Source organism: Bos javanicus, chromosome 15 (genome assembly GCF_032452875.1).
Source record: "Bos javanicus breed banteng chromosome 15, ARS-OSU_banteng_1.0, whole genome shotgun sequence".
Taxonomy (NCBI): Eukaryota; Metazoa; Chordata; class Mammalia; order Artiodactyla; family Bovidae; genus Bos; species Bos javanicus.
The window spans coordinates 82,504,480-82,517,858 of NC_083882.1; the positions used below are offsets into that span (position 1 = coordinate 82,504,480).

General features: G+C 40.4%; 1 protein-coding gene across 4 annotated transcripts in view; it reads right to left on the reverse strand.

Moving 5' to 3' along the window:
- Nucleotides 1-13,379, reverse strand: part of LOC133227133 (glycine N-acyltransferase-like) — a 51,755-nt gene that overhangs the window by 34,939 nt on the left and 3,437 nt on the right. For 3 of the 4 annotated variants that reach the window (XM_061381593.1, XM_061381592.1, XM_061381589.1), the window contains 2 exons: nt 5,259-5,354; nt 1,697-1,804 (listed from right to left, as the gene is read on the reverse strand). In XM_061381593.1, coding sequence (XP_061237577.1) covers nt 1,697-1,804; nt 5,259-5,336 — 186 coding nt within the window. In that variant the 5' untranslated portion in view covers nt 5,337-5,354. Of the gene's footprint in view, nt 1-1,696; nt 1,805-5,258; nt 5,355-13,254; nt 13,369-13,379 lie in introns of all 4 variants that reach the window. The other variant, XM_061381590.1, reaches the window with a different exon arrangement.

The window sequence follows — 13,379 nt, forward strand, 5'->3', positions numbered from 1 at the left end:
ATAGTTAATGCTGTATTATATGCAGTTGAGCATTGAACGAAGAAGGAGTTAGGGACCCCAACTCTCCACACAGCTGAAAATCTGCGTGTAACTTTACAGTCATCCTTTGTATCTGCTATTCTGCATCCACAGATTCAAACATCGTCAGATAGTGGAGTACTGTAGCATGTAATTATTGGGGAAAAAAATATTTAAGTGGGCTTGTGCAGTTCCAACCCATGTTGTTCAAGGGTTAATTGTACTTGAAGGTTGCTGAGAGAGCAGATTTTGAATGTTTTCACTAAGAAATAGAATGGTAATTATGAGACAGGATGGAGTATTAGCTAAAGTTATGGAGGGAATCATTGTACTGTACGTGTATATCAAATCTGCAATGTTGTAGATCTGACACAATCTTATATGTCAATGATCGTTCTTCAAGTTGGAAAAGTCTTATTTTTAAAACTGTATTTTTGAAAGTAGCTCAGATTTCTATCAATAATTAAAAGTGTTTGTTTTAAATTGTTATTTAATTTGGTTTCTTGAATATTTATTACCCGTTTCACTTCTATGTAAGTTATATTAAGTGATAATATATTTATATTACAATTTTACTTGATATTTTAAAATATAATTATACATTTTATTTTTGAATAAACATAACTATTAAATAAACTTAACTATTCAATTTCACTAATTAAAAAATTATCATACAATATGTAACCAACAATTCCAACTATGTAATTTGCTCCTTAATTTTCCTTAATTCACTCTTGTTTCAGACTTTATCTCTTGCAACTGCTTTGAATGAAGTTCTGATCTGCAACCATGTAAAAAATCCTATTTATATTCAACATCCAATTTTGGTAAAATTTCTACTAAGAATCATTCCTCTCCCTGCAACCTCTCCTGCCTGGTTTTATTTGCTTAATTGATGACCATAGGTTATAACATGGTGCAGCATCTCAACGGGAAGAGACCACCACAATGAGAAGTTTTGAGTTAGCATGAATGAGTTGATGTGGTTTCAAAACTGGTGTTTGTACAAGGTATGAAATATTTTTTTCCCCTTAGGTTAAGGGTTTAAAATGGGCTTGATTTACTATGTGTAGAAATCCAGCTTGGGAAATGCTTCTTTGATGCCTTTCACAAAAGATCAAGCGCTTGTCTACGCCATCAACATAATCCTGCATTAGCACAGCCTCCCCCTGGTTGCCTCTATTCCCGCAAACTGGATGCAGGAAATGACAAAGCGTTTGGTCCTAAGCAGCAGCAGGATGCCATCTTGGTTTTGATTCTGGCCATTTCACACCATGGGGCCCCTAGTGGCTCAGACAGTAAAGAATCCACCTGCAAGGCAGGAGACATGGGTTCAATCCCTGGGTTGGGAAGATTCCCTGGAGAAGGGAATGGCAGCCCACTCCAGTATTCTTGCCTGGAGAATTCCATGGACAGAGGAGCCTGGTGGGCGACAGTCCACAAGGTCGCAGAGTCAGACACGACTGAGCATCTAACCATTTCACACCATGATGACATTTCCCTATGGATTTACCTATAATCTCCTCCAGGCTGTGGACTTTTTGAAGATAAGGACATGTTGACTATATCACCTTGATTTATTTCTGTATTCCCAGGGTCTACCATATTGCCAACTGCATGGTAAGTACATAGCCAATATGAACATAAATACCTATTCATTCCACATCTGGCCCCTTACCTGCTCCTGAGGGCGGATAACCACTGTATTAAAATCAGGCCACTTGTCCACCAGAGCCTTTAGCTTGAAAGGGTTTCCCTGGTTTATGTGGAAGGTGGTCCCATAAACCTGTAGTATTACAAGAAAGTGAGAGGATTATCTTATTAGGAAGAGATGGCAAAGTGCCGTGCTTGCATAGGACAAGGTTTATTTTTATGAAAGAATGGAATTTTTTGATTGGAAGGTACCTAGTAAGAACTTCAGCAGACCACTGGTGAGATTCTAAGTTTCCCCACAATAAATATATCTTTAAAAAATATTCACATAGAAGATATGCAAACCAACGGAATTTATGAACAGAACTCCCATTATGGAATGTAATAAGATCTTTAATAGATTTACATCTGTTCATGTAAGCGTGTACATGCTAAGTCCCTTCAGTCGCGTCTGACTGTGACCCCGTGGACTGTAGCCACCAGGTTCCTCCGGCCATGGGATTCTCCAGGCACACACAGCACATTTCACAAAACTGGAGAATATCAGATACACTCCACTCCAGGTGTTTCCAACTTCTTGACGAAAAAAAGTACTCTTCAAAGAATATCTTTTTTGCTGAAATCTTTGCATTTGTACCTGATATTTGCTTAGGGAAGGTTTTTAGAAGGGAGATTGCTGGGTTTAAAGCTATCTACATGTTTAAGGCTTTTCAACACATATTTTCAAATTAACCTCTGGTAAAGGTAACTATTTCCTACAAATCAGTGGAGGCTACAGTAACTAAAGGTCATGGAGAATTGTCTCTTTGGTCCCTTTACAGTAAATATAAACAAAGCCAGATAGGCTACCTATAGAAGAATGCTTACCTTTCTCTTCCCCAGAGTAAAAGGATGGTTTACAAATGGTTAAGATTGAGGAAGGTGAAGATATTCAACTCATCCCAAATTATGCCAAGTCTTTCAAAGTATTGGCCTCAAATGAGATAAACCAATGTAGCCACAATTCACCCCACTGTAAATTTGTGGTCTGATCTATACCCACAGTGGCTAATATTGGCATAGCTGCTCTGTGTGCAAGGCACAGCCTGCCTGTTCCCCATCAAATCTTCTCATCTGACAACAACCCCAAGAGACTGGAGGTCCTGTTACTCCCCCTCCTCTTTTATGGTGGCTGTGCAGCCTGTGGGATCTTTGCTTCAACATCAGGCATCCAGGGATTGAACCCGGGCCGTAGGTAATGAAAGTACCAAGTCTTAACCCCTGGGGCCACCAGGGAATCCCTTCATGACTCCCATTCTGTGTGAGAAAGCCAAGGCACATAAAAGTTAAGTAACGTGGTGGGGAGACACAGCCTGCTGGTGGAAGGGGTGGGTACAGACCCAGGCAGGCTGCCCTTTTAGCTGTAGAACCAAGGAGGAGTCACCATCATCAAGGTAACTCCATGGTGGGATGAGGGTGCATATTCTAGATGAAACTGTAAGATAGAAACTGATACGTATAATTTATTGACCGAAGTCCAAGGCACTGTGCTAAGCAGATGAGCATAAGGGTTAGGACTTGGCTTCAAATGTTCACTTGCCCAGAGTAAAATCCTGGCTGCTTACCGTGTAAACTTGGTGAAGCACAGAGACCTACTGGACTTTAGGAGCAACACCACAACAGGATTTTGACCCTGATACAGTCCAGATGCAGAACACTTCCCTTTCCATGAGGATGGCTCCTGAGGCTCTTATAGTCACATCCACTACCTTCCCATTGCCTCCTCCTCGTTCACCTCCAGAAGCCATCAGTGTGTTCTCTGTTTCTGAATTTGGTTATCTCAAGGATTTTATATAAACGAACTTATATAGTGTGGAACCCTTTGGGACTGGCTTTTTTCACTCAGCATCATTTTCTGGCTGCTGCTGCTGCTGCTACGTCACTTCAGTCGTGTCCGACTCTGTGCGACCCCATAGACGGCGGCCCACCAGGATTCCCCCGTCCCAGAGATTCTCCAGGCAAGAACACTGGAGTGGGTTGCCATTTCCTTCTCCAATGCATGAAAGTGAAAAGTGAGAGTAAAGTCGCTCAGTCGTGTCCAACCCTCAGCGACCCCACGGACTCTAGCCTACCAGGCTCTTCTGTCCATGGGATTTTCCAGGCCAGAGTACTGGAGTGGGGTGCCATCGCCTTCTCCAATAATTTTCTGAGGATTCATCCAAATTGCTGCAGGTATCCCTCGGTCATATCTTCTTTATCACTTAGTAGTATCCCATAGTATGGATGTACCACAGTTGATTTAGCCACTCAACTATGGGAGGACATGTGAGTTGTTTCCAGCTTTTGACTATCATGGATCAGATTGTTATAGACATTAGGGTACACAGTTTTGTGTGAACATAAACTTGCATTTCTCTAGGGCAAATGCTCAAGGTTGTCGTCGCTGGCTGTGCGCTGGTTGCACGATTGGTTAGACACTTACAAATGGCTGCTTAAGAGGGGCTGCACCATCTCACATTCCCAGCAGTGATGTATGAGAGATCCAGTTTATTCTCTTAATAGGATCTGAAGTTGAGGGTCTGTTTTGCTCAAAATACACAGGTAGGCTCTGGAGAGTTGAAACGGAATAAATGGATTTATTTATGGCCCCAGGAGTAACCAGGTGGGCAAGTTATTAAGTTTTCCTGGCCTCAGAGCCATCTTCCACAGCATAGGGAGAAGACCGACCGCCCCTCCTACGGGAGTTCTGAGGCTGACACGAGTCCACAGATCAAGTCCAGCGGCTGCGGTGAAGTGAGGGCTGGAAGTGCTTTCCGTTGCCACTGACGACCACGCTGCCATTGTTCTGGCCTTGAGGCCCCGCTGGCGCCGGTGCTGGCCGCGGTTCTGTGATTAAACTTCTATCTTTAGATGTGCAAAGTGCTTTTAAAAGCAGTTCAGGGAATTCCCTGGTGGTCCATAGTTAGGACTCAGGCTTTCTCTGTCGAGGACCTGGATTCAGTCTCTAGTTAGGGAACTGAGATCTGGCAAGTCATGCAGACAAAAAAGGAAAAGAAAAAAATGAAAGAAAAAGCATTTTCCTCCTTCCATCAATCCTCTGAATGTTAAAAGTGAAAATATAAATAAATCTGCATAAATCCAGCCATTCTGTAAGAAATACCATTGCCTTAAAGTAATGAATAATAGATAATTGTTTCTAGATCTCTTCCATGCACACTTGGATTTCAAAGAAATAAGACTTGACCTGTTAAATATTCCAAGAAGATACATGGTGGTTAACTTCACCTCGGGCACAAATGTTTAAAAATTAGTATGTACTTAGATCAACCTTTTAAAGAGAAATCAAGAAAATATTTTTGAGTCTCCAGAGGGTAGTGTTTTTGTAACTTAAAATTATTGGGCAAGTCATATAACTGAGAACTCTTCCCTCTTCCAAGACATGAGTTAATACACTTCTCTTGCCAAGAGATGGTGTGAACTGTGTGCGATGCGGTGTGAGTGAGTTCTTACCACAGAATGTGCACTCAGTAAGAGCTCATTCTCCTCCTGACCTCTTTGGTTCCCTAAGAATGCAACCCTCTGCTTCCCTAAGAATGTCCCAAGCTCACCTTTAAGGATGCAGGGATGCTCTTCCTCAAGGATTTTTCTAGCATCTGCAGCATCTGCGGGCCTTGTAAGTGGAGCATCTTGGCAGGTACCTTAGCCTAGTGAGTACCAACAAATAGCCAGGAATGAGAAGATGCTGAACCAATAGGAAAAGATTCACACAGCTTTACCTGAGTTTTAGAAGGTAACAGGGAAGGTAAATTTGCCTAGAATAACTGCCTTGGGAGAGGGAGACATATTTAGATTGTTTCCATGTCTTGCTGTTCTACCATTACAAAAATTTCCTCTTATATTTTCCTTCAGAAGTCTTATAGGTTTAGTTCCTATATTTGGGTCTATGAAAATTTCAAGTTAACTTTTTGTAAGTGGTATGATGTAAGAGTGGATATTCTTTTCCACAGAGTAGATTTGATGTTGTTGATCAGTTGCAAACTTGTGTTCCAACTCTTTGCAAACCTATGGACTGCAGCGTGCCAGGCTTCCCTGTCCTTCACTATCTCCTGGAGGAGAAACTGGTTTTTTAATTACTAGTTATTGCAAGGACTGTCCTTTCTCTTTCAAGTTGCTTTGATGTAATTGTTGAAAAGCAATTGAGTTTATATGTATGCCTGCATCTCTCAAGTTTCTATTAGTTTAATTGATCTATATATCTATTCTTATGATTTTTTTTTTTTACTACTGTTTTTGAGTACTGTGGCTTTATACTAAGCCTTGAAATCTGATAGTGTGGGTCCACCAACTTTTTTAGATGCTTTTGCTTAGGTTTTTTTGCATTTCTATTTAAACTTTGTAATAATCTTGTGAATTTTTATTAAAAATTGTCTGACACTTATGTTGAGGTTGCAGTGAATCTGTAGCTTAGTTATATAAGAGGTAATATCTGAAAAATATTGAATATTTTAGTCTATGAATGTGATGTATCTCTTCATTATTTTAGGTCTTCTTTAAATTTTTTAGCAAAGGACTTTAGTTTTTGGCTATCTTCTGTTAAACTTATCCCCATTCATTCCCTCCTTTGGATGTCATTATAAATAAATACGAGACTTCCCAGGTGGCGCTAGTGGTAAAGAACCCACCTGCCAATTCAGGAGAACTAAGAGACACCATTTAGATCCTGGGTTGAGAAGATCCTCTGGAGAAGGAAATGGCAACTCACTCCAGTATTCTTGCCTGGAAAATCCCATGGACAGAAAAATTTGGCAGGCTACAGTCCTTGGGGTTGCAAAGAGCTGGACACAACTAAAGTGACTTAGCACATAAATAAACATATAACTGTAAATTACATTATATTTTGAAGTTTTAAAAAATTTGTTTGTTTACAGAAGTGCAATTTTTCTATATTGGCTTTGTGTAGTGTGACCTTATGGAGTTAACTCATTACCTTTAGTATTGTTGTTCAATGGCTCAGTTGTGTCCCACTCTTTGTTACCACTTAGACTGCAGCACGCCAGGCTCCCCTGTCCTTCACTATCTCTTGGAGTCCACCCAAACCCATTTCCATCGAGTTGGTGATGCCATCCAACCATCTCATCCTCTGTCATCCCCTTCTCCTCCCACCTTCAATCTTTCCCAGCATCGGGGTCTTTTCCAATGAGTCAGCTCTTCCCATTAGGTGGCCAAAGTACTGGAGCTTCAGCTTCAGCATCAGTCCTTCCAATGACTATTCAGGGCTGATTTTCTTTAGGATGGACTGGTTGGATCTTACAGTCCAAGGGACTCTCAAGAGTCTTTTTCAGCACCACAGTTCGAAAGCATCAATTCTTCAGTGTTCAGCTTTCTTTTATGGTCCAACTCTCACATCCATACATGACTACAGGGAAAACCATAGTTTTGACTCTATGGACCTTTGTTGGCAAAGAAAAGTCTCTGCTTTTTAATATGCTGTCTGAGTTTGTTATAGCTTTCCTTCTAAGGAGCAAGTGTCTTTTAATTTCATGGCTGCAGTCACCATCTGCAGTGATTTTGGAGCCCAAGAAAAGAAAATCTGTCAATGCTTCTACTTTTTCCCCTTCTTCGCACCATGAAGTAATGGGACCAGATGCCATGATCTTCATTTTTTAAATGTTGAGTTTTAAGCCAGCTTTTTCATTCCTCTCTTTCACACTCATCCAGCAGCTTAGTTCCTCTTCGCTTTCTGCCATTAAATTGATATCATCTGTCTATCTGAGGTTATTGATATTTCTCCCAGCAATCTTGAATCCAGCTTGTGATTCATCCAGCCTGGCATTTTGCACTATCTACTCTGCACAGAAGTTACTTGAGCAAGGTGACAATATTCAGCCTTGATGTACTCCTTTTCCAATTCTGAACCAGTCAGTTGTTCCATGTCTGGTTCTAACTGTTGCTTCTTGACTCTCACACAGGTTTCTCAGGAGACAAGTAAGGTGGTCTGGTACTCCCATCTCTTTAAGTGTTTTCCACAGTTTGTTTTGATCCACACAATCAAAGACTTTAGCATAATCAATGAAGCAGAAGTAGATGTTTTTCTGGAATTTCCTTGCTTTCTCTATGATCCTACCAATGTTGGCAATTTGATACTGGTTCATCTGCCTTTTCTAAACCCAGCTTGTATGTTTGGAAACTCTGGGTTCATGTACTGCTGAAGGCTAGATTGACGGATTTTGAGCATTACCTTCTAGCATGTGAAATGAGTGCAATTGTACAATCTTTGGCAGTTTGAGCATTCTTTGGCATTGCCCTTCTTTGGCATTGGAATGAAAACTAATCTTTCCCACAATTACCTTTAGTAGTTGTGTATTTTTGCAATTAAAATTTTCTATATATGTGATCAAATGTTTTTTGCAAATGAAAATAATTTTATTTCCTCCATCTGTATGTGTTTTATTCCTTTTCTTGGCTTACTGTACCACTTAGAACTTGGCAGGAAAATATTTTATAGGAGGTACTATATGAGCATTCTTTTTGATATTAGGGAAAAGTATTTATTTTCTTACTTAAGCATAGCTGTTAATTTTTCATCAATCACCTTTGTCATGTTGAAAAAGTTGCTTGTTAAGGGGTTTTTTAAAAATCATAAATTAATGTTGATATTTGTCAGCCATTTTAAATACATCTATTGGGATAATTATATGATTTTTTTCTTGTTGACATGTTGAATTTTAATTATTCACTTTTGAATGCTAAATGAATAATATATTTTCAGTATAAACTCATTATTCATAAGGTATTATTTTTATATATTTTGGATCAATTTTCTATTATTTTAAAGGATTTTTGCACCTATGTTTGTGAATGATTGATCTATATTGATCTATATTCTTATTTTCTAGTAAAGTTTTTATCCATTTTGATATAACATTTATGTTCAGAAAATACAAATTGAGAAAGAGTTTCCTCCTCCTCTATTTTCTTAAGAGAATTAATATTTCTTCATCAAGTATTTGTTGATTTCAACAGTGAAGCCATCTGGGACTCGGAAATATTTTTACTTGGAATTAAATTTCTCTGTGGAAATGTTTTAACTACAAATTCAATTTCCTTTGTAAATATATGGCTTTTCTGATTTTTGAGGTAACTTCTGGTTATTTAGTTGGGTCTTCTCTGGTGGCTCAGACAGTAAAGAATCTGCTTACAATGCAGGAGACCAAGGTTTGATCCATGGGTTGAGAAGATCCTCTGGAGAAGGGAATGGCAACCCACTCCAGTATTCTTGCCTGGAGAATTCCATGGACAGAGAAGCCTGGTGGGCTACAATCCATACGGTTGCAGAGTTAGACACATCTGGTTATTTATTTAGGTCATTAGAGGGATTTTTTTTTTCCATTTTATCTAAGCTGTAGAATTTATTGCACAAAGCCATCTATATTTTCTTATCCTTTAAATGTCTGTGGGATCTATAGTAGTGTTTTCTTACTCATCACTGATTCATGTTCTTTTTCAAAATTTCTTGATCAGTTTAGAGTCAGATCAGACCAGATCAGTCGCTCAGTAATGTCTGATTCTTTGCAACCCCATGAATCGCAGCACGCCAGGCCTCCCTGTCCATCACCAACTCCCAGAGTTCACTCAGACTCATGTCCATTGAGTCAGTGATGCCATCCAGCCATCTCATCCCCTGTCGTTCCCTTCTCCTCTTGCCCCCAATCCCTCCCAGCATCAGAGTCTTTTCCAATGAGTCAACTCTTCGCATGAGGTGGCCAAAATATTGGAGTTTCAGCTTTAGCATCATTCCTTCCAAAGAAATCCCAGGGCTGATCTCCTTTAGAACAGACTGGTTGGTTCTCCTTGCAGTCCAAGGGACTCTCAAGAGTCTTCTCCAACACCACAGTTCAAAAGCATCAATTCTTCGGCGCTCAGCCTTCTTCACAGTCCAACTCTCACAGCCATACATGACCACAGGAAAAAACATAGCCTTGACTAGACCGACCTTTGTTGGCAAAGTAATGTCTCTGCTTTTGAATATACTATCTAGGTTGGTCATAACTTTCCTTCCAAGGAGTAAGTGTCTTTTAATTTCATGGCTGCAGTCACCATCTGCAGTGATTTTGGAGCCCAGAAAAATAAAGTCTGACACTGTTTCCACTGTTTCCCCATCTATTTCCCATGAAGTGATGGGACCAGATGCCATGATCTTCATTTTCTGAATGTTGAGCTTTAAGCCAACTTTTTCACTCTCCACTTTCACCTTCATCAAGAGGCTTTTGAGTTCCTCTTCACTTTCTTCCATAAGGGTGGTGTCATCTGCATATCTGAGGTGATTGATATTTCTCCCAGCAATCTTGATTCCAGCTTGTGTTTCTTCCAGTCCAGCATTTCTCATGATGTACTCTGCATAGAAGTTAAATAAACAGGGTGACAATATACAGCCTTGACGAACTCCTTTTCCTATTTGGAACCAGTCTGTTGTTCCATGTCCAGTTCTAACTGTTGCTTCCTGACCTGCATACAAATTTCTCAAGAGGCAGATCAGGTGGTCTGGTATTCCCATCTCTTTCAGAATTTTCCACAGTTTATTGTGATCCACACAGTCAAAGGCTTTGGCATAGTCAATAAAGCAGAAATAGATGTTTTTCTGGAATTCTCTTGCTTTTTCCATGATCCAGCAGATGTTGGCAATTTGATCTCTGGTTCCTCTGCCTTTTCTAAAACCAGCTTGAACATCAGGAAGTTCATGGTTCACATATTGCTGAAGCCTGGCTTGGAGAATTTTAAGTATTACTTTACTAGCGTGTGAGATGAGTGCAATTGTGCGGTAGTTTGAGCATTCTTTGGCATTGCCTTTCTTTGGGATTGGAATGAAAACTGACCTTTTCCAGTCCTGTGGCCACTGCTGAGTTTTCCAAATTTGCTGGCATATTGAGTGCAGCACTTTCACAGCATCATCTTTTAGAATTTGGAATAGCTCAACTGGAATTCCATCACCTCCACTAGCTTTGTTCGTAGTGATGCTTTCTAAGCCCACTTGACTTCACATTCCAGGATGTCTGGCTCTAGGTCAGTGATCACACCATCATGATTATCTGGGTCGTGGAGATCTTTTTTGTACAGTTCTTCTGTGTATTCTTGCCATCTCGTCTTAATATCTTCTGCTTCTGTTAGGTCCATACCATTTCTGTCCTTTATCGAGCCCATCTTTGCATGAAATGTTCCTTTGGTATCTCTGATTTTCTTGAAGCGATCCCTAGTCTTTCCCATTCTGTTGTTTTCCTCTATTTCTTTGCATTGATCACTGAAGAAGGCTTTCTTATCTCTTCTTGCTATTGTTTGGAACTCTGCATTCAGATGTTTATATCTCTCCTTTTCTCCTTTGCTTTTCACTTCTCTTCTTTTCACAGCTATTTGTTAAGGCCTCCCCAGACAGCCATTTTGCTTTTTTGCATGGAGATGATCTTGATCACTGTCTCCTGTACAATGTCACGAACCTCATTCCATAGTTCATCAGGCACTCTATCTATCAGATCTAGGCCCTTAAATCTATTTCTCACTTCCACTGTATAATCATAAGGGATTTGATTTAGGTCATATCTGAATGGTCTAGTGGTTTTCCCTACTTTCTTCAATTTAAGTCTGAATTTGGCAATAAGGAGTTCATGGTCTGAGCCACAGTCAGCTCCTGGTCTTGTTTTTGTTGACTGTATAGAGCTTCTCCATCTTTGGCTGCAAAGAATATAATCAATCTGATTTTGGTGTTGACGATCTGGTGATGTCCATGTATAGAGTCTTCTCTTGTGTTGTTGGAAGAGGGTGTTTGTTATGACCAGTGCATTTTCTTCGCAAAACTCTATTAGTCTTTGCCCTGCTTCATTCCATATTCCAAAGCCAAATTTGCCTGTTACTCCAGGTGTTTCTTGACTTCCTACTTTTACATTCCAGTCTCCTATAATGAAAAGGACATCTTTTTTGGGTGTTAGTTATAAAAGGTCTTGTAGGTCTTCATAGAACCGTTCAAGAGTAGGGTTTAGAGTAGGGTTTAGAGTAGGGTTCCGTTTAGAGTAGGGTTTTAGTAGGGTTTAGTAGGGTTCCCTAAATTTAGCACGATTTATATTTCAGTGCAGATAAGTCTTTGTTGGGGGAGGCAATTCTATGCATCATAGAATGTATAATAACATCACTGGACTCTACTAACTAGCTCTCAGTAGTAACACTTCCACTGTCAGTTGTGAGAAACAAAAATGTCTCTGGGCATTTATCTCATCTTTCTGAAAGCCTCAGGATTTGTTGTTGTTCAGTCTCTAGGTCGTGTCCAACCCTTTGAGACCCCATAGACTGTAGCACACCAGGCTCCTCTGTCCTCCACTATCTCCCGGAGTTTGCTCAAATTCATCTCCATTGAGTCAGCGATGCTATCTAACCATCTCATCCTCTGCCCCCTTCTCCTTTTGCCTTCAGTCCTTCCCAGCATCAAGTAGAAGTCCAGCATTCCGAGATGCAAATGTGACCTTTAGTCTGAAAGCCTCCTGTAAGAGGCAAAATGAGTTTGATGCCAAATTTCTAGGGTTGTAACACTGTTACAATCCTGCAAGCCATTTAATATGAAACTGTTCTGTTAGGCAGGTGCAAACACACACACACAGTGAAAAGTACCGCCAGCCCCAGCAGCAACAGCAAAACATGTTGCCTTGTTATTGAGTAGATTGAAAACTGAAGAGGCTCTAGAAGACTGCCTAGTCATCATGAGCTTTTAGCTTTGGCAAAGGGCAAAGTCCACACACACACACACACACACAAAGCACTTCAGACCCAGCCATCCTGACTGGAAATATTTGCAAAATATTGAGCAATTTAAACAAAGAAAGCAAACTCTAAATAATAGAGAATCCTGAAATCAAAGGAGAAAATGTAGAACACAAAACAGTACCTGATCCTCGATTATAATGTGTAAATCTCCGCTTAGACATATTCAATATGCAACATATATGAGAACTGGAAGGAGGTAGAAAGATAAAGTTAGAAGGGAAAACAAGATGTGAAAAGCCATTCACTGCAAACTGAGAGAGTGGCCTTGACATGTACACATGACCATGTGTGGATTAGATGTCTGGCTGGAAGCTGCTGTGTAACAGGGAGCTCAGCTCAGTGCTGTGCGATGACTTACAGGGGGAATGGGGTGGGCGGGGAGCGTCATGAGGGAGGGCACCTCATGAGCGAGTGGACACTGGTCCATGTCCGACTCTGTGACCCCGTGGGCTGCAGCCCGCCAGGCTCCTCTGTCCAAGGAATTCTTCAGGCAAGAATACTGGAGTGGGTTGCCATTTCCTCCTCCAGGGTATCTTCCCAACCCAGGGATTGAACCCAGGACTGCTGCATTGTAGGCAGATTCTTTACCATCTGAGCCACCAACAAAGCCCAGGAAAGGGATATATGTGTACAGATAGCTGATTCACTTTGTTGTACAACAGGAACTAACACAACGTTGTAAAGCAGTTATATTTCAATTAAAAAGAAAACTAAAAAAACATTTTATGGCCATAACATTATTGATAAAATATTTTACATTAACTTTCTTTTTCACAGGATCTGAATTAATTGTCAGCCTACCGTGCATTCTAGTCCATGTTCCTCGGCATATTTCCTCTCTGACTTTGAACCGACTGCTTTGTTTTCTTGGTTAACCTTTATCTAAGGAACAAGCTACCTCCTGTAGAATGTTTCCTAAGGGAGTA